Source organism: Mycteria americana, chromosome 14, assembly GCF_035582795.1.
Source record: "Mycteria americana isolate JAX WOST 10 ecotype Jacksonville Zoo and Gardens chromosome 14, USCA_MyAme_1.0, whole genome shotgun sequence".
In the NCBI taxonomy this organism is placed as follows: domain Eukaryota; kingdom Metazoa; phylum Chordata; class Aves; order Ciconiiformes; family Ciconiidae; genus Mycteria; species Mycteria americana.
In genome coordinates this window covers 7,884,433-7,902,953 of record NC_134378.1, presented here as the reverse complement: position 1 = coordinate 7,902,953, position 18,521 = coordinate 7,884,433, and the positions used below count along the sequence as shown (strand labels likewise).

The window sequence follows — 18,521 nt, the reverse complement described above, 5'->3', positions numbered from 1 at the left end:
TGTATGCTATAATGCATATATAAGCCAGAATGATCCAAATTACAGCCTGTATGTTTGGCTTGTGGGATTGCACAACACTAGTTGCTGCCCCTCTCTAGGAAGAAATGAGGACTGCTATTTTAGCAGTAAACAAAACCTGCATGAATACTTGAATGGTTCCTTCTGTACCTGCGCTATCTGTAATATAGATTCTATTTGCAACCTGATAGGAGATAGAGTGGCCAAGCCTGATTGAGACAACTGTACTGCTGAAGTTGAGTCATTATGTACTATAGCGCTTAAATTTTAAATGTGGAATGTACCTTGATATTAAGTTCAAACTTGTAAAAAATGTCTGGTCAGAGGAATCATTGGCTCAGCTCTTTGTATTTATTTCACTTTTCTCTGAGTTGTGCATCAACAAAAAATGTCTTGTAAATATATGTGGGGCTTTTTAAAGTAAAATAAGGCAAGAGTGTGACATCCTTGACTGCTGTGGAATGAAACTCTAAATGAAGCACACTGTGCCAGTGTTGCCTTTTGTCTTCTCCATGGCCTCTGTGCTTTTCCAGCATATGGCATTGGCTCTTTTGATCCTACCATGAGCCAGTTCAAGGAGCTAAACTGGCCAAACCTAATTCTTCTCTCCATTCCTTCCCCCTTCTTTATGTCCCCTTCCTCCTCCCCCAAACAGGTAACTAACTCTAGACTGGTTTAGTGCCCTGAGCACTAATGGATTGTCAGCACTGTTGGCAAGGAGTAAAGGATAGGACTATGAATGGTGACTATAAGGAGTTTTATTCCTATTTAATTTTCTTTGTGCAAATATTACTACTAGTAGTAAATAACAGCAGTAGCTTACTAGAAGTGCTGTCAGACAGCTTACAGATCTGAATGATGATTTCTTGATAATTTCACATTGATGGAGAAAACATCCACGTAATTGATACATGTGTTTTGCACGTGAAATATGTAGTATCAGAGAGAAGTATCCATTGTTTGTAGTAAAGTCATTTTAGAATTATTATTTAGCCCATAATTATAAAAGAAGTGAAATATGTTTCAGATTGTCCACATTGTTACTCAGTAAAAATTGTTTTATCTGGATAGTGATCTCTTTTCTTTTTGTAAAATATTTTTCTTAGTTCCTTTTTCTTTTTCTAGATCGTAGCAAAGCTGAGATGGATCTGAAAGAGTTGAGTGAGTCAGTTCAACAGCAGACCACTCCTGTGCAACTCATTTCACCAAAACGACAGATACGTAGTAGGTTCCAGCTTAATCTTGACAAGACAATAGAGAGTTGTAAAGCGCAACTTGGTAAGTATATCTCAAGAATACAATGGATATCTGAGGGATACGCTTGAGGAAATTTTGAATTGGAGTTTAAAAGAAGTTTTCAAATAGTAAAACCTTTATACATTAAAACAAGAGTAGAGGATATTTGAACTCTTTGAGGCAAGTACAATGCACTGAACTAGTTTAAAATACAGCGAGACCTGATATTTCAAATTTTTGTCAAAAAGCTTTCATCTTTTAATCTGTTTTTGTACCATTCTGATGTAGATAGTATGACAGAATTATAGCCTTAATATTTGCTTTGTAAATTGAAAAATTCAGGAATTGTACCTGACTTATGTCAGTTGCACAAATTAGTATATCCAGTCACACAGGAGCTGAATGCTGTTAGAAACATCAGTGGTGTCCAGCACTTAATTAAAGACTTTCTAGGTACTAAAAAAATTAGAGATTCTCTTCGCAAAACTTATGCAGTCTAAAATTGATTCCGCAAACATGCATGTAAGTAACTTTAATCATGTGAACAGCGTTACTAATTTTAAGGTGGTTTCTTGTGGATAAAAGTAATTCCTCTTTGTATTTACCAGCATTGGTCCTAAGTTAAACAAAACAGCTTGCAGGTAGTGGAAAAAAAGCAGTGAAAGGAGGGCCATTAAATGAAATAAAAATATGAATTGGAATATGTGGAAGGTAATTCTTATACATTCTGATATTGAGATAGGGCACTAAGGGACGTGTTTATAGCTTAAGGACTGACAGTTAAGGTAATGGTATGTATACACTTTATGCCAGTATATAGAGTATTTTTTTTTGTAACGTCAGTCAGTCTGATGTCAGCATGGAATGTACTTTCCTCCCCACAATTAGGAATAAATGAAATATCTGAAGCTGTTTATACTGCAGTAGAACACAGTGACTCTGAAGATTCTGAAAAATCTGACACCAGTGACAGTGAATATAGTGATGAGGATCAGAAATCAAAGAATGATCAAGAAGATGGAGAGGACAAGGAAGGTACAAGAAGTGACAAAGAATCATTGAGCTTGAAAAAAAAACCTAAGCCCCCAGCACAGAATGAAGACAAGGAGGAACTTAAAAGCACAAGTCCAGAAGTGGAGAAAACAGATGATCCAGTCAAAGAAAAGGCAATTACAGACACTGAAAAAGAATTTTCTGAAAAGGGAAAAAGTTTACAGCATCCTGCAAAAGAAAAACTGAAAGGTAAAGATGAAACAGACTCTCCAACTGTGCATCTAGGACTGGACTCTGATTCTGAGAGTGAACTTGTCATCGATCTAGGAGATGATCATTGTGGCCGTGAAGGAAGGAAATCCAAGAAAGAATCTAAGGAAACTCCTCCTAAACAAGATGGTAGGATGAAATTCTTCCCTTCCTTTTTTTCTTCTGTTCTGTAGGGCTGTTATCGAAGCCAGAGTTGTTACCTTTATTTTTGCATTAAGATAAAAATATCTGTACTAAAACAATTTTTAGGAATGATTTTTCATTCTTTGTGACTATGAAAGAAGTTTTCAGTCCCCATTATGGTTTCTGGTTTCAATAAAATATGTTTCATTGAGTTTCCTTTCAGCAGCATAGAACTATGAATATCTGTAATATTTGTTCTGTGACAAATGTAGAATTTATTTTGCAATTGTTATGACTTTCACTTGAATCTTTACATTTCCATAGACCTCCCAAAACTGCAGGTATAGAAGAAGTTGGAACTTACCAAACACACGAATTGCATAAGGTCCCACTGAAATCAATGTAAATGCTCTCAGTAATAATCAAAAGAACAGCTAAATCACATGTATTGTCCCTGAGATATTGTCCCTTGTTTCTATGTGATGCTAAAAGAGGAAAGCAATCTCAATTAATAAGTACACTGCTTTTGCTAAGCTTGTTCTGCATGTTAGCCTTTTGACAAAACAAAATAGAAAACCAGATTTAAATGGTTAGACTGAAAAATATTTTATTCTTAATATAACTTTTTCTTGTCTATATTTTATAGCATGTTGGCTCAATCATTTTATTTAAAACAATGTTTTCAATCAGTTAACTATCCATACTTTAGAAGACAACGTAATGCTTCTGAATTTTGAATCTTAAAATGGAATTTAATGGATAAATATTATTATGAGATAATCAAGAAAATAGGCTTATAAACTAAAAAACAGAATTGTAATTTTGGGGAGTTTTATTTTCTTGTTTTATTTAAAAATTTATTAAGCAAGGCAGCTTTATGAATTTCAAAACCACTGATTCATGTATTACTAGTGGCCTAAAGCAGTGATGCTTGAAATAATAAGTAATCCTAAAATTTTACTTTGATATAGAGGCAAAAGAATAATACATATTCTGAATGAAATTAAAAGTGGATTTAAACATTCATATATATATATATATATATATATATATATGTGTGTGTGTTAGGTTTACGGTTGGACTCGATGATCTTAAAGGTCTTTTCCAACCTATACGATTCTGTGATTCTGTGATACATATATATATATATATACACACGCCTATATTAATATATTCTAGACATAATTTGTGTCCTGTCCATGATTCCAAGGCCCCTACCTTTACTTGTGGCTATCAGATATTAAAATGCCTTGGTCCAGAAAAGAGATCTGATGCATGCAAATCTGAAGGGCTTTGTCCCCTTCTCAGAAACCTGTCAATGCAGCAACCTTCTCTTTCAGATATGTTTTTCCTGGCCACAGTTTTGGAATAATCATCCAGTTCCTAAATTGATCTGATATGTGGAACAGTCAACTATATAAACTCTGAAACATTTTCGAGTAAACATAGATACCTTAAATACACTGTATATTTGGGTGTCAGTGCCAATTCACCTTTGTTTAGAAAGTTTTTAGTATGTTCTTCCTTCAGTTATTGTTCACTCATTGTTTCTTTTGAATGTATTTTTCTCCTGAAAGAAATTGGGATGAGGGGTGTAAGTGGTAACCCAGAAACATCCTAACAAATGCTAACTTCTCGCATATCTTCCGCAGGAGGTCAGGCTGGTTGTCTGGGTTTTGTTACTTTTTGTTTTGTTTTGCTTAATGGCTAGTGTTTCTGAATTGCCACCAACTTCAACTATACTGAATGAGTTTTACTTGTAGAATATAAAAATGAGTTTACTTGTAGAATATCAATTACCTGTTGAGGAAAACGATACGAAGTAGACTGGAAAGTACATATGGCTTTTCCAAAAATTAGACAGAAAATTATGAATCAGATGTGTTGGTTGGTGAAAAGCTGGCATTACATTTTATGTTTGTTTAGTTGTAGGCAAAACTCCACCTTCCTCCAGTGCAAGTACCCAGCCTCTACCAGAAACTCCAGTACTTACCCGCTCTGCAACCCAGACTCCACCAGCTGGTGTGACAGCAACTACTAGTGCTTCTTCTACTGTTAGTGCTCCATCTGCAGCCACTGGAAGCCCTGTGAAAAAGCAGAGGCCTCTGCTGCCGAAGGAAACTGCCCCTGCTGTGCAGCGTGTAGTGTGGAATTCTTCAAATAAATTTCAGACATCTTCTCAGAAATGGCACATGCAGAAGATGCAGAGACAGCAGCAACAGCAGCAGAGCCAGCAGTCTCAGTCACAGCAACCTCAGTCCTCTCAAGGGACAAGATATCAGACAAGACAAGCAGTTAAAGGTATACACTTTCTAACTCAATGTGCCTGTGATGCCATAATTCCCCAGTAGTGATCTCAGTGCTCCAAGGCTGCCTAACCAGGAGTTCTTCCATATAAACAAAATCTCAAAATGTGGTTCTACTCTGATAAGTGACTTTAAAATACAACAACTTACTCACCATACCTGCTCTTTCTGGTGTGTATTTAGAGTCATGTCTCTTTATTTTAATGACAAAAAGTTTGTGTGTGTATCTGTATAAATATTTTTGCCATTCTTAGCCATCACAGATTTGGGAGAGTGAATTGAATTATTTTCTGGATTATATGATAAAACCATTAACTACTCCGCTTGCATGATTACCACTATCACCTCAATATCTACAAACTGGATCCAGCTTTATGTGTCAAGAAGCTGATCGTATGGTTTTTCATAGAGTATAATTTGACAACAATGAAATTACTCAGGCTACATTTGTCTTTGAAATCCCTGTTGCTTAACTCTTAACAAGACTTTGATGCTAGTTTACTGAGCAAACAGCCAACGGCATTTTAGAATGTTTTCACAACTGTTTTCTTACCATCCCTTTGCCGGGGGTTTCGCTAGTGGTAGGCACATAGTCATATAAGCCCATGCTTCTATTGCTTCACTTCACAGAACAGAACTTTATGTAAATCTAGCTGCATTTGTAATTTCAGGTTAATAAACTGAACTGTTTACTGGTGTGCCTGATGAATAGATATTCTCTATTCTCCTAACACTGCTGGCAAGCCGGTAGTTTCATACAGAAGAGATGTTTAGGTACTGGGTCACATACAGACGTTTACCAGATGCACATTCCTCTGGTCCCAAACTGCTTTTGTGACTGTCATTTAAGAAGTGTTGAAGAAGCAGTATCTCTCTACTTGTAGACTGCACAAATGTGATACAGAAATATTCAGTGAGAAAAATAAATGTGAAACTTGGTGAAGTCTTATCTTTAATAGAATCATATTTTGGTGTAAGAGCTTAATAATATGGGCTGAACTTTCAGCCTCTGAGTTTGTTTTATCAATGTTTACTATTGAGCACATCATAGCAATGTTCCATCTTCAATATTATATTCTAGAACTATATCAAATGAAAACTATAAAATCTATAGATTTCTTATATACTGAATTGGCATAAACAAAAATACAGTACATAGAAATAAATTGAATAACTTTTTTATTTCAGTAATTCCTGTTTTGAGGATATTGGCAATGAAGACATCTTTTATAATATGAATCATTAAAAACAGATTGAAAAGTATTGTCCTAAAAAAAATTATTTTTTTTTTTAATATTTAAGGCAGATAAGTCATTAGGGATGAAAAGGTGAGGGTCTTTGCATTTTGATTTGTACTTTCATTTTTTAATTACTTACTCTTTAAGATTATTTGAAATATTGACCAAAGATGACAAAATTTTTCTTATCCTGTTTGAGTTAACACTATGAATAACTTCTTTGCTTTAATGAGTTAATCTAATGTTGCATTCCTTGCTCTGCAGCCAGCCAAAGGCTAATGTTGATCTGGATATATGTATATTAAACGTGTCGCAACGCTAATAATAATTCGTAGCGTTAATAACAAAAGAATGGGAATAACACCAGGAAGTACTACTAAAGTAGGCTTTCTTCAACAGTGGCTCACTAAACCTTGTTTCAAAGCAAAAAGAAAAGAAATTCAATAATATGTTTCAAAATTATGGCAAATGAAAATGTCGAAGTCTAACTTATGCTCATATGTATGGTATTAGTTAGGAGTTCTCCAAATTGAGAGGTTAGGAAGTGAATTCCTAGGAAGTGGGATGGAAAAGTCCCAAAATGGGAGGAATACAGATCTGAGGGAGACTTTTGCATTGGCCAGTCTAAAATAATAATTTTCAAATATATATTTGCTTCATTACCTTTAAGCCTTACAATTATGTACAAGTTCAGTGGCTGGGCACTGTATAATTAATTGATTAAATGGCACCATTGTATAAACAATGTAAGTCTTTGAAGTGGTTAGGTGCACACGTTTAAGTCAGACATAAAAGTTAGAAGTTTGTCTATTTATTTTCATAATTGTTTACGTGATTGATCCGCTGTATGTTCTCTTTTCTTAGCTGTGCAGCAAAAAGAGATCACCCAGAGCACTTCCACATCCACTATAACCTTGGTTACAAGTACTCAACCTATTTCTATGGTTACCAGTTCTGGATCTGCAAGCACACTTTCTTCCTCAGTTAATACAGACTTGCCAATTGCAACAGCTTCAGCTGATGTGGCTGCAGATATTGCTAAATATACTAGCAAAGTAAGTTCTTGAGCAAAGTTTTCTTGAAATTTTATTTTGAAGTGAACTTTCACATTTTTGACATTTCAAATGCTGAAATAACTTTATTTTTCAGGTTGTCATATGTTGCAAATTCATCCTACTAGGTAGGAACAGCTAGATTTTGATGAAAGTGCTGAACCATCTTTTTAGAGCTGGCTGAATGCTGCCATGCCAAGGCAGAGTGTGTACATGATAGGCTTTAGCAGCTGCTCAGACACTTTAGACCTTTCCTTCTCATGTTCCCCCATTGCTGCTTCTTATTTACGTTGCATTGTGTTTTGGACCGTTTTCTGTGTTTTCTCCTAAAGGTGTAGATATCCCCTCAGCATCATATTTACAATAAACATTAATATTTCTTCATCTGTGTCCAGTAATACATATACAAAAATGTAGTTTTGTTTTAAAACACTGTATAGCTTCATCAGATGGTAACTTGTCATAAGTGTGTATTCATGTATTAAAACAGAAGCTAAGTTGTTAAAGAGAAGATGTGGTGTAATACTTGTCTCATAATAGTGACAATGAGGGATAGGACATTAGCTTTTCATATACTCTCTTAGATCTTTAAATTAAAAAATCAAGGTGAATAAGGAAATATAAGGAAATTAAGTTGGGTATCCAGGCATTAAAAGCACCAGAATTAATCTTGACTATCAACTTTCAATGCTCTCACTCAACCATATGGTCTTGGTGGGATTGTCAGTGGTCAGCAATGTCAGTAATTTTTTTTTTTTTTTTTAACTTTGCATTGAGTTTCCTCCCCAAACTCATGGTTATATTTTTTTGTTCATAAATTATATCAATGGCAATTTTTTGGAAAAGTAGAAGGTCAAGCAGTTCACCAGTTCAGGACACTTAAAAATCAGAGTCCTGATTAAAAATGTTGTGTTCTACCTTCTAAATAGTCCTCTAAAAGTGGACCCAGATAAATATATATAGCGAGATGGGGCATTGTTGATAGTAATATAAGTTCACATGAGAGTGGTCGAAAGGAAGTGAAAGTGGTATCTATTAAAAATATATATAAAAGATTTTTTTTCTTTCATTTTGTCTTTCAGATGATGGATGCCATCAAAGGAACAATGACTGAAATATATAATGATCTTTCAAAAAATACTACTGGAAGTACAATAGCTGAGGTTAGTGTAAGATAAAAAATAAAACAATACTGCTTGTATTTTAACTTTGAAAGTTGCAAAATAGTATTTTTTATATATAAAAGTACCATATAACTATACTTACAAAGTATTATAAATTGAGACTGTCTAGAGATCCTAATTTCTATCCTGTTTGAGAAGTAATGAGAAGAAGTGGTAGAGAAAAACACTGAAAAAATATGAGATGGGGTCTATAAGATAAGCAGCAAGAACAGCAAGCCATCAAGCCCAGATCCTTAAAGCTTCTGTTGAGGATTAAATTTTGTGTCACCTTGTTTAAAATCAAAAATGAAGTAGGTTTTTTGAAAGTATCTTTTTTTTTTTCAAAGCATGTATTTGTCCACCAAAGGAAGAAGATTTGAATTTACTTGTAGTGCAGTAGCTTATTCCAGATGTGATTATGACCATTGTTTTTAATACTTTTTAAAAATACTTTTAATACTTTTTGCATTTTTATGAAATGCTATACATACATTGCTTTTATTTGTCTCCCAAGGTAGTACTTAGTATCTCTTAAGTGTTTTCTTTAAACTTGGAAAAAGCAGATTAAGCAGTGTAAACTAAGTACAAATGTGAACAAATAAAGCTCAGAGTTAGAAGTGTGATGGTTTGTTTGCTTGTTTTAACCAAAATAAGGAAGTAAAAATTTTGAGCAACAATATTTGTATTCCCAATCCACAGTGAATGAAAAAGTTGCTTTCCTAAGTCTCATCTAGTTAAACCAAAACCCAACCAAACAAAAAGAAATGTCATACTAATAAATGCAAACAAAACTGAGGAATACGTTTTTGACTCCAGTCAGAGAAATTTGAGACCTGACTAATTTCAGAGGAAGCAAGAGCAAGTTTAATAGAAATGCTTTTTGTTTTCAAACAATCCTGTACTTCTTATGGTAGGAAAATCTAGCAAACAAATATTTAGAATACTTCAGACTTTGGTTTGGGGTGTACTATGGTCTTGTCCACATGTCAGGAGGAGGCCAAAGGAGCCTTGATGTAAGTGATGATCAGGCTCTTTGCTTTGGGCATGTTTTTCTGTATAGTAATTATGTATTATACACTGCACCCTCTTTATTATTACTAACTATTAAATTTTTAATATTTAGATTCGACGTTTGAGGATTGAGATAGAAAAACTTCAGTGGTTACATCAACAGGAACTCTCAGAAATGAAGCATAACCTAGGTATGAAAATGGCAGTCCAAAGTAGTGTATCAGTCCAAATGCTTGTAGTATGTATTACCTTCGTCACATGATACTACAAATTGTCCAAGTGAAGGACATAAAACCTTATATAATGTGCTGTGCTGGTGTTAGTGGACACCTTTTGAGTATGTACAAAAAGTTACTTCTATCTGTGCGTAGTAAGCAACAGGTGTTCAGCCCTCTGAGACAAATTTAGGCTAAAGAGAGCTTTTGATAGGACAGAATAACTCTTTATTTTATGCATCATTGGATAATCCCTCTTCATGAGATATTTTATGCTGATTACTTCATTCTAATTCTCATATGAACCAGGTTCTGTTAATATAGCCACTGGGGGAACCTGCTTCCTTTGGTGTCTTTGGAGATTGTAGCTGACATTTTGGTTCAGATCAGCTGTTGTTGTATATACTTACGTATTTATTTAAAGTGAATAGCCAACCTTGACTCAGTCTTGATGCCAGACTGTCAGTGAAATAAATTCAAAATACTATCTTAAACAGATGAAAGAATATTCCTCCTAGGAGGGGGATTTTCATCTTTACATTCACTCAACCATATGGACAGGAAATGAAACCATGATGAAAATGTGATTCCTCTTAAATTATCTTTATTTAATGCACTGACTGTGGGAAGAAGGTTGCAATTGAATTATCAAGTCCTCCTTTAAGCTACATGCAGTCCAAACAACCTTAGGACCGTGTAATACAGTGTCCTTGTCCACTTTTTGACTCTCTTTTTGCAGAGCATATCTGCAATGGAAGTGAATAAGGTCTCTGGGGAGACCTTATCACTCTCTACAACTACCTGAAAGGAGGTTGTAGCCAGGTGGGGGTCAGTCTCTTCTCCCAGGTAACAAGTGATAGGACGAGAGGAAATGGCCTCAAGTTGCACCAGGGGAGGTTTAGACTGGATATTAGGAAATTTTACTTCACTGAAAGGGTTATCAAGCATTGGAACAGGCTGCCCAGGGAAGCGGTTGAGTCGCCATCCCTGGAAGCACTTAAAAGACGTTTGGATGAGGTGCTTAGGGACATGGTATAGTGGTGGTCTTGGTAGTGTTAGGTTTACGGTTGGACTCGATGATCTTAAAGGTCTTTTCCAACCTATAGGATGCTGTGATTCTGTGAATTAAGGGCTGAATAACTCCATATTCAGACTCATGTCTTTGGTTTGTTAGTAACATTTTGCTCTTTCAAATCAGGGTAGACCAGTTTTTCCACTGCTGCAGTCCAGTTATAGCAATCTTCAGAATTACTTGGGTATGGCAACAACTCATCTGCAGCTCACAGAACTGAATGTCTAGGCGTGCTCAGAAATAAAAGAAAAATCCTTTAATCCTTTGTCTCCAGTCTTAAGCTACTGATTTAAATAAACACCTTTAATGGTGTTTTGAAAGCATGTCAACTTCAGAGTTTTTCAGAAGACTCAAAGATTCATCCTGAGTCAAGGTGGCTAGAACTGGAATGCTTTCTTTGTATTTGCCCACTTTCTTGAAGATTCTGTCAAGCTCTCTTTCACTCATAGTCACTGAGGTATCAATTCATAACTGCATTAGTAGTGGGTGGCTCTCAGAGCAATCTTGAAGTAAGGCTCAAATGTACAGCTTTATTCACATAGTGATGAGTTTTTACAACTTTGTCAGTGTCTCTCTTGGAACTTTCACATTTTTCTTTGTAAAGAAACCAAGATACAAAGAACAATTGTTTCTCTGTTATTTATGAGAAAAAAGAAGAAATATAATTCTCTGTATTTTCTGAATATTGGAGCAGAGCAAAAGTTTGGGCTTGTAAAGACAAAGTACATTAGCAGCAGCTGCATACATCCTTTTTGTGTTTATGTTGCACCTAGTACACCTGGATTCTGATCCTTTGTGGGACATCTAGAACTAAAGTGTTAAATGGAAGGTAACGGTTAAGGGTAAAAATCATGGTGCCAGAATAAGAAAAGAAGATGGAAGACTTTAATTTGTTGACTAGGTATGAAACAGATATGCCCAAACTCAGGGAATATTTTGATCGTTACTTTTGATTTCATGTTGTCTTTAAACTCATGAAGATTATTGTTTTGCACCTTGCTGTGGGGGGCAGAAAATGCAAACCTCATCTTCCTTTGCATTTTGAGTAGAACTGACAATGGCTGAAATGCGTCAGAGTCTAGAACAAGAACGAGATCGTTTGATTGCTGAGGTGAAGAAGCAGCTGGAATTGGAAAAGCAGCAAGCAGTGGATGAAACTAAAAAGAAGCAGTGGTGTGCTAACTGCAAGAAAGAGGCCATTTTTTATTGCTGTTGGAATACTAGCTACTGTGACTATCCCTGCCAACAAGCTCACTGGCCTGAGCATATGAAATCTTGCACACAGTCAGGTAATCTTGCTCTGGGTTGCCTGTTTCACAGCTGAGGGGGTTAGGGTGGGTGGAATACACAGTGACTCAATATTCTTCATCTGTATGGGTGCAGATGTGCCTGTGAAGAGTGACTGTGGAGTAGCAGCTACTTTCTCTTTTTTCCTTTATTTTAGCTACTGCAACACAGCAAGAAACAGATACTGAAATTAGCACAGAAACATTAAATAAATCATCCCAGCCCAGTTCAAGTGTGCAGCCTACACCTACAGAAACAGCCAGCACCCCTAAGGAAAAGGAAGGTTCAGCTGATAAAAGCAAAGAGAGTGTTACAGTGAGTATCATTGTGGTCACTTAAAACAAAAATAATATGTAAGATTTCTCTGATACCTACCCCTAAAGGCTTCCCTGGATCAGCCAGGAATTTATGACCATTTGCATATGTCAAAGAGTGTGATTTGGGGAGTGAGATAGGGAGTTGTGGTTTTTTTTCTTCATCTTGGCAAAAAAATCTCCTTCTGTCCTCTGGGAACACCCTTTCCCCTTCACTCATTCCCAATAAAAGCTTGTGTTGGCTTGACTCATCCTTCCAGCCAAAGGGGACTGGACCTCTTTCTCTCTCTCTCTCCAGGACCCATCAGTGTAGCTTCTGGTCTGGATCTTTCGATACACGTTGCCTTCTGATAAGCAATACTGACTGCAGCACTTCCAAGCCCTTCTTGCCTGGGGGTTCAGAGGCCAAGCTCAAGACCTGCATTCAAATCAACTTACTTTATCACAACAGACTGCCACTAGGGTACCACAATGTTCCATAACACTGATACAACAATTCACCTGGATCTACAGTTAACGGAGCAGTGTGCAGTTACGAAATCCTCCATAGCATCTACTCTGATAGTATTCAGTAGGCAAGGATGAGCAAATGCTCTGATAAAAGGGACTTAACATTGCATATATAGAAAATGTTTATAGAGAAGATTCTGCTTTATAGGTAGGGCTTGACTATTAGCAATTTCAGCATCGTTTTTCTTCTGCCCTTGCAAGATTTATGAAAAGAAAAATTTTACGGGGGGGGGAGGGGGCTGACCCTTCAAACCCTTACACATGATCCCCCACATCAGTAGGAGCCTTGTTGTATTTTAAAATATTAAAAGCAAACTAATTTTGTAGTATTGTGATTCCAGCATGATGTCTCATTGAGATAGTCCTATAGAATTGGGAAGCATAGTAAACTAGAGAGCTGTGTTCATTTCTTGACACTTTTGCTACTGTCTGGTGTTAGATCTCTGGGCTTGACACATCATCTAAGGGAGTAAGATGGGAAACAGATTTGAAGAGGGAGAAAGGGTGTGCTGTTCCACCTGAATGCTTTGGTGAAGTTAGTTAAACTCTGGCTCAGTTGATGTTCATATGCGTTGTTTGCGGCAGCACAACCTTTGGATTACTGGAGAAATAGGGGATGGGAGAAAATCAGTTACCTAAAACTTTTGCCAGGGAATATTCCAGTTACACAAATCTGGAATTGCTTTCACGTAGATATTCTACCTGAAACATCATGCTGTATACATTGATCATGTTCATAATTTGAATTTTGTTTTATTAACAAAGAAGTAACCTGTGAATTCATTAAGATGCAAATTTTTAACACAAACAAAACATCCAACATAAATCTCATTTTATAATAATAATAACAAGTAGGTGGAATTTATGTAAAAGCTGAGACTTCTACTGAGGTTGCCTGTGCTGTCTCTGCAGATAGCAACAGGTGTGACAAGCAACCAGCCTATAAAACTGGTCCAGGTACCGCAGACCACCACCTATATTCCAACTACTCAACCCACAATTGTAAGTACAATATCATCATTTAAAGTCTGCAGTAGTACTGTTCCTGGCATTAAAATTGCTCAGTATTTCTGGGGGGTTGTCTCCATCTGCTGTTCTATCAAGATATGAATTCACCGGTATAGTCTCAACTTGCAGTGCAAAATGTCTTATTTTGCTGTGCAACATTCCACGCTTTCATTTCATCATTCATTATTACAAGGATTCAGAAATTGTCATTAAGTATAGCAAAGGCACTGAGAACAGTCAGGCTTCCATTCTACGTTATTATCTTAGTTATTTGTCCGTTTCATGTATATACTTGACCACAACATCAATGTAAATATATAGAATTCATTTTAAATACCCTTTTGTCTATGGTATCCTAAAGAGATTTAATTAATTATGAGCTATGCTTGATATTCCTTTGACATCTCAGTAACTATGAAAAAAAAAATGCATTCAGCAGTAGTGTATCTCCCATGCAGTCTTGCACATTAGCGTTATGAAATTATGAGAAATAGCATTAGCATCAGACCTGGTTTTTTCCATCAAAGACTTAACCAAGGACACTTGAATTCCCTAGTGTCAGTCACAGGAGGTGGGACAGAAGGGAGTTCAATTTTTCTATTTTATGTACCATAATAAGAATGCACCCATTCTTTCAACTGGTCGTGTTCTGCAGTGCTCACTTCAGAGTCAGCATGGCATCCGAGCTGACATCCTTCTTACCAAAAGGAAACACGCTGGTACTGCACTGGTAACTGAACGGCATGCTCTGTCTCAGTGGGGGGTTCACCAGAGAAGCCCATGTGGGGGTAACTTCAGTTCATTTTCTGACTGAAGTTAGATAATTTATAATAGTAACTATGTGCTAATTTAACAGTGTACCTTAATCACGCTGTGATTGTGAGGCCTGATTTGCTATAGAAGTTACTCTGTCCATCTCTCTCCTTGCGTACACACACCCACGTGCGTGTGCACGCCCCCCCCGCCCCCAGCTGCAGGATACATGCCTCTGTGTGTGTGCGTCTATGAATACGTGCACATGCACACACACATACAGTATTTCACAGCCATTATATTCCACACAAATGTTATTGCTCTTAGTGGGGATCATGTCTTTTCACATTCCTAGCAGCATTTTAACTCGACTCATTTTGTCTCAACTGAGAGCACTGTGCACCTTTGCAGCATTGGCCCTAAGTTGCTTGGACTGAATTACCATCACAACAAGGTTTTATATGTGTTTTAAAATCAATAGCAAACATCAAAGGCATTAGGCTCTGTTGTGAATAGCTGAGCGTTTGTAAGATCGTAAGGTGGTTTTGTGTAATATTCGGAAAAATGGCAGTTTACCTTCATCGGTTTTCTGTAATACAAAGTGTATTGAGTTATGTGAAGCATCATTGGAACGTCTGAAAGGTTTCGACCTTTATTTGTGCATGTTTAAAACTTTGTACACATTTGCATTAGTCTTGCACAGCTACAGACACCTCTGTATTCTAATGACTGCACGTGCAATTTAAATAATTTGAAACCTTAGTGCATGTTTAATATGTATGCAAAATGTACATATGTGTAAAACCGGCAGAGGTGGAAAATTTACCTCTCAGGGAATGATCTTAACACGTTTAAGGAGTCTCGCACATTCCATCTCCTGATCACTGTAAGAACTGAATAATTTTTTCATTTGTGTAAGTGTGTATATTTAAAAGGCGACTGTGGCAACCTTGATTTCCCCACCTGTAGTACTAACAGTGACCTACATAATGGCTTCTTTAGGGTTCAATTTGCACTTTGTTTCCAACTCGGAATTTCTTCCTCTGAACAACTTCCAGTGTATCTTCTGGGTACCATTTCCATTGAACCCTCTATACACATCTGAAATCATTACAAAATGGCAGTAATCTTGAATTTATTCAGCAAATTGGTTCCATGTTTGGCTTTTATTCTTTCTGCAGTTAAAATAATGTAAAAATATGAATTTGAATGGTCTTTGCATTCCAGGGAATGGAATGAGTAGGCTTCTGGAAGGCACAGACTTTGTCACAAAGGAGCTGATAAACACTCTAGGCTGTAATCCATCTCAGTAGGGATACTCACAATCTTTGTTGAATACTATTAAGACACTAACGTGGGGAAACAGTGGGCTTCAGTGAACTTGTATTTCTTCTTCCGTGTTCTCTTTGGAATGTCACACTACCATCGGGGGAAGATCTGTGCATCCCTTTCAGATTCCTCAAAATCTCACTTCCTGTTTCTTCCACCAAATGTTGTGAACTGAAACGGATGCGTTTGTTTGATCACCAGTTCTGCATCACTGGAATTGTATCAAAACATCCTTGCAGTTTGTATGGTATAGACATTTCTAGACTTTCTCACATTTTTGGAGGAAGGTTAAGATACAGACTTAAGATTCAATAAATCCTTTTCCAGATCTTCCAGAGTGATGTGATCGTGACCAGATTGTTTAACCAGATTCTTGTGCCTTTGTCTCTGCATCTGTAGAATCAATTACCACCTATAGAGATGTTCTGAAACTTCATTTGTCAAGATTTATAAATCATGATCTGTATGATGGAAGTGAAAAGTTTATTCTATATTAATATTTTTACAGGGTGTATAAGACAGTTCCCAGTAATGCTGATGTTTTTGTTATTGATTTGTGCGAAAATTAACTTAAGTACTTTTTTGTTCAAATGGATGTTCTTTGTTCTCTTCTGTGTGGACTGACTGCATGGGGGAGTTCCTTTTGGGGAAAAAGATTTAAGTAATGTGTAACAAGAATATACTTATAAACAAGGGTATTTTTGTACTCCAGTTTGATTTGTCAAAACTTTTTCGAATTACAAAGGATTTTCTTAGCCCTTTTTCCTCTTCCCATGTATTAGTTTGGGGAAAAGATGTGACTGGACATAGTAGCTATGAAAACCTAATTCTCCAAGCACAGACAGAGTGTGTACAGTACCTATAGGACCACCTGTCCCTGTAATTATACAGTAGGAATAGTAGTACAGAAAAACTCCTGGCTATAGGAAAGTAATACACTACTTTCTACCCTGGAATAAGGTAATATTGCGGTAATAAAGGTATTAATTCTTGCACAAAATTGGAACTTGTTCTGGATTTTCCCTGGAAAATAAATCTCTATTTCTGTGGTCATGTTTATGTGACCTTTAACATAACAATATGTTTCTCTTGGTTTTAATCCACAGACCATTCCTGTAGTGGTAAGTCCTTCTGCTGGGACAGTGGCAATGAGAACTGGAGTTCAGTATGTTCAGACCACAATGCCAGTCCAAGTACGAAGAGTCTAACTGCTAACAAGAAGTCCATACAATTGTTGGAATAAATAAATCTAATAGAAATGTGAAAAATAAACACAGTTCTTTGGATTAACCTCAAAGGTTCAGACTTTAGCTTTGTATACGTGTACAAAGCATTAACTACACTACATTAATGTAAAGCATTAGCGCTGGCTTAGAAAAGCTAAGGACAGGTAAGATCCATATTAAATCTATGCTTCTTTTGTAAATAATGTACAATTTGTGGATGTCATTAAAGTTAGAGTACCATCTCCTTTTTATATTTGTATTGACTTTAACTTATAAAGAGCGTTTGAAGTTGGAAAAGGAGGGCTTAAAACAGCCTTATCACAAGCTAACACTGAAAACTGGTCTTGGGAAACTGCAGTTACGCATCAAATAATATAATCATGAGAATCTGAACAACTTGATTTGCATTTGGATTGAAAAAAATTTCTGCACTTTGAAACTCTTGTAGAATTTCTTTCAGCAAGCAAGTGATGAAGGGTATCTTTTTTCAGTGAATTGTAGTAGGCAAATTATGGCATTTCAAATCTGTGGACCTGAAATACACAAAGATTTACATTGTTTTTTACAATGACCAGACTGTTAAAATTTATATTGTTTACAGGTTAAAATTAAGTTAAAATTTCATTCAATAGAGTATCAGAGAAGTTGGAAAGTGTAATACCAGCTGGTTGTAGCATGATTTCTGATCACTGAGGTCAAAGATTGAGAAAAGTCAAGTTTGTTCCTATGCTTCACAGTTCAGTTTTCTTTTTTTTAAAATCCTCCAAAAGGACTTTGAACAAGAACTAGGTGTGGAGAAAAACATGGATCGGGAAACATGGGCAAAGGACTTTTGATGCTGGGCCAGAGCATGTATTATTTATATGATGGAATTTATGTTTTTATGTAAGCATGAAACAGTACAGTATGAGAGAAAGTAACCCATGAAAATGCTGTCTGTTACACTTATACTGTAGTACCATTTTGTATGTTGTGTAAAACGAAAGCATTGAACAAAGCAAAGGTGATGTATGTATATGAGAAAATTAATTGTATGATATCATTCCAGTACATTCTGTTGTACATTTGAGTCATGTTGATTTCTCCCATTGTTTATAAAAGAATGCGGTTTGTACAGTCTCCAGCTAGTACCCATATTAGAGGGAAAAAAGTATTAGAAGAAAAAAGCGAGAACAGAATATTCGTGAATTGCAGTTGTGTCAAAAATAGCCTAGCTGGCCTTATTTGTGAAGCATAATTGCTTTTAGCATATGGAAGTATTTTTTCACATTTTCTTTGTATAAAATTTGTATTAAACTTAAAGATCTTTTTTGACAATTGTGTTTCTTTGTGACTATGACAGGTGACACACACAATATGCTTTGGGTTTCTCAGATTTTTCAAGAAACTTCACAATT

At 36.2% G+C, this 18,521-nt stretch overlaps 1 protein-coding gene across 10 annotated transcripts in view; it reads left to right on the top strand.

The window, feature by feature from the left end:
• The window catches only part of ZMYND8 (zinc finger MYND-type containing 8), a 60,344-nt gene extending 41,823 nt beyond the window's left edge, over positions 1 to 18,521 (top strand). For 4 of the 10 annotated variants that reach the window (XM_075516736.1, XM_075516732.1, XM_075516734.1 and 1 more), the window contains exons 13-22: positions 1,144 to 1,296; positions 2,143 to 2,646; positions 4,567 to 4,941; positions 7,049 to 7,239; positions 8,319 to 8,399; positions 9,523 to 9,601; positions 11,747 to 11,986; positions 12,142 to 12,299; positions 13,721 to 13,810; positions 17,005 to 18,521. In XM_075516736.1, the coding sequence (XP_075372851.1) occupies positions 1,144 to 1,296; positions 2,143 to 2,646; positions 4,567 to 4,941; positions 7,049 to 7,239; positions 8,319 to 8,399; positions 9,523 to 9,601; positions 11,747 to 11,986; positions 12,142 to 12,299; positions 13,721 to 13,810; positions 17,005 to 17,106 (1,973 nt within the window). In that variant the 3' untranslated portion in view covers positions 17,107 to 18,521. Of the gene's footprint in view, positions 1 to 1,143; positions 1,297 to 2,142; positions 2,647 to 4,566; positions 4,942 to 7,048; positions 7,240 to 8,318; positions 8,400 to 9,522; positions 9,602 to 11,746; positions 11,987 to 12,141; positions 12,300 to 12,596; positions 12,957 to 13,720; positions 13,811 to 17,004 lie in introns of those variants that run through there. The other 6 variants (XR_012777819.1, XR_012777821.1, XR_012777820.1 and 3 more) reach the window with 6 other exon arrangements.